This window comes from Augochlora pura, unplaced genomic scaffold (genome assembly GCF_028453695.1).
Source record: "Augochlora pura isolate Apur16 unplaced genomic scaffold, APUR_v2.2.1 APUR_unplaced_3567, whole genome shotgun sequence".
NCBI lineage: Eukaryota > Metazoa > Arthropoda > Insecta > Hymenoptera > Halictidae > Augochlora > Augochlora pura.
In genome coordinates, this window is record NW_027583836.1 from 1 (window position 1) to 2308 (window position 2308).

At 47.6% G+C, this 2308-nt stretch overlaps 1 protein-coding gene and 1 pseudogene across 1 annotated transcript; one reads left to right on the top strand and one right to left on the bottom strand.

The window, feature by feature from the left end:
* Positions 1 to 6: 6 nt before the first annotated feature.
* On the bottom strand, positions 7 to 564 carry LOC144477772 (putative salivary secreted peptide). Its single transcript, XM_078195507.1, has one exon. It carries the CDS (start codon positions 510 to 512, stop codon positions 108 to 110), a length of 405 nt encoding a protein of 134 aa, XP_078051633.1. The 5' UTR covers positions 513 to 564; the 3' UTR covers positions 7 to 107.
* Positions 565 to 1806: 1242 nt separating this feature from the next.
* LOC144477771 (putative salivary secreted peptide pseudogene) lies at positions 1807 to 2308 on the top strand (annotated as a pseudogene).

Genomic DNA, 2308 nt, shown 5'->3' on the forward strand with positions numbered 1-2308 from the left:
CGAGCGCGCGCAACGCGTGCAAACAAAATACCGTTCCGATCGAACGATTTCGACCAGCGAAATTTACGGAATAACATCGCCGCCGGTCATCGATGGAATCGGTTGCGTCAACGGGCGTAGATCACGACGAGGAAGTTGATCCCGTGGCCCCTCTGGCTCTTGAACTTGAGGGTGACGTTGTTGTGTCCGGGTCCGCCGTTGAGCAGAGACGCGTAAGCGCCGTTCCCGTTGGTTTTCTGATCGAGCGCCTCGACCAACGTGATCTTCTCCCATTGCGACGTGGTGTTGTATACCTTCGTGATGGATTTCACCTGCAGCGGGCTGCTGGGCACGACCAGGTTCTCGCGGATGATCACCCGGTCGCCAGGCACTCTGTATCCAACGATTAGGTGGTGCGACTTGTTGTTGTTGTTGCTCGCGTAATTCTCGAAATTAGGCGCCGACGCGACTTCGGTGGCGATCACCGCGACCAGCGCGATCGCCAGACACGCGATCAGCTTCTGTGCAGACATGGCGATACTTTTATTTATTATACTCGTCGCGAACAATTGAAACACCCTTCGCTCGTTGGTAGGCTTGTGATGAAAACTCGCTGCTCTGCCACATTTTATAGTCCTGCTCAGCCGATCTATCAATTACCTTATCGCTGACTGTTTCTGGAAATTCGCCTCTCCCGAAAAGATTCGTCGGAGCTTTGTTGACCGGAAACGCAGGTAGGTGATCTTGATGAGTACATTATCTTAACGAGTAAACATTGTATTCTTGTACGCGAAAATAAGAATTGTTCCAAGTTCTCTGAGTCATCTCCAAAAACGAATTAGGCACAGCTGTGTTATCGCTATCGAGAGCAAACGCTTTTATCGCGGCCAGTGCGCGGGCGCGCAATTTCTGCGCACTGTTGGCGTTATTATAATGATCAGCCACTGCTTTCTCAGAAACCTGCGACCCTCAGCTTCCTTTATGGACTTCGAATAGAGGGTTTTGTTCATCTCAATGGTCGCACGGAGTTTTCAGGCGGAGTTTTTATAGTAAAATGAATAAAATAAAGCAGTAAAAATATAGTAAATTAAGCAAAAAATATGCTAGTAAAAATAGAGTAAAATGAGCTAAAACTATAGTAAACTGAGCCAAAAAATATAGTAGAAAAAATACAGTAAAATGAGCAAAAAAATATACTAGTAAAATATAGTAAAATGAGCAAAAATATAGAAATAAAAATATAGTAAAATGAGCAAAAATATTGTAGTAAGAATATAGTAGTAAAAATATAGTAAAATGAGCAGGACATCTCAAAGTATCTGAGAGGATGCGTCAGCCGATTTATCCTACTTTCACAACATCCATCTTTAACTATTACTCCAATTTAATTAATTCCCCCATTTCTAAAACCTTGAATCTATATAAAGCAACGCAAACAAAATAATTATCGCATTCTGAAGACGGCTTTCTCACATAGCGTCCTTGAATTCGTTAAACAAGCGAACACTATGCTTCGCGACGCCTCCAGCAGCGCGCAGAAATTACGCGATCGCACACCGGCCCTGATAAAACCATTTGTCCACGATAGCGATAACGAACCTGTGCCTAACTCGTTTGCCAGGTATGACTCAGAGCATCGCGAACGGTTCCAATTAACAAGCACGAGCGTGTGACGCGTTTCTCATTAGAAAAGTTTCCGACGTCTTCATTCAGCGTTTCTGGCAACTCGCGCGCCGAATCTTTCCAGGACAAGCGAATCGCGAGAAACAGGCTGCGATAAGGCGCGACGGGCAAGTCGCGACTGATAAGACGTCGGACAGGTGACTATATAAAGTACAAAACAGCTAGCTTTTATCAGAAGCCCGGCAGAGAGCGAAGCGTGATTTAATTGTTCGCGACGAGTATAATAAATAAAAGTATCGCCATGTCTGCACATAAGCTGATCGCGTGTCTGGCGATCGCGCTGGTCGCGGTGATCGCCACCGAAGTCGCGGCGGCGCCTGGCATCGAGAATTACGCGAGCAACAACGACAACAAGTCGCATAACCTCTCAGTCGGCTACAGAGTGACCGGCGACCGGGTGATCCTCCGCGAGAACGTGATCGTGACCAGCAGCTGGCTGCAGGTGAAATCCATCACGAAGACGTACAACACCACGGCGCAATGGGAGAAGATCACGTTGGTCGAGGCGCTCGATCAGAAAACCAACGGGAACGGCGCTTACGCGTCTCTGCTGAACGGCGGGCCCGGACACAACTTCGTCACCCTCAAGTTCAAGAGCCAGAGGGGCCACGGGATCAACTTCAACGTCGTGCTCTACGCCCGTTGA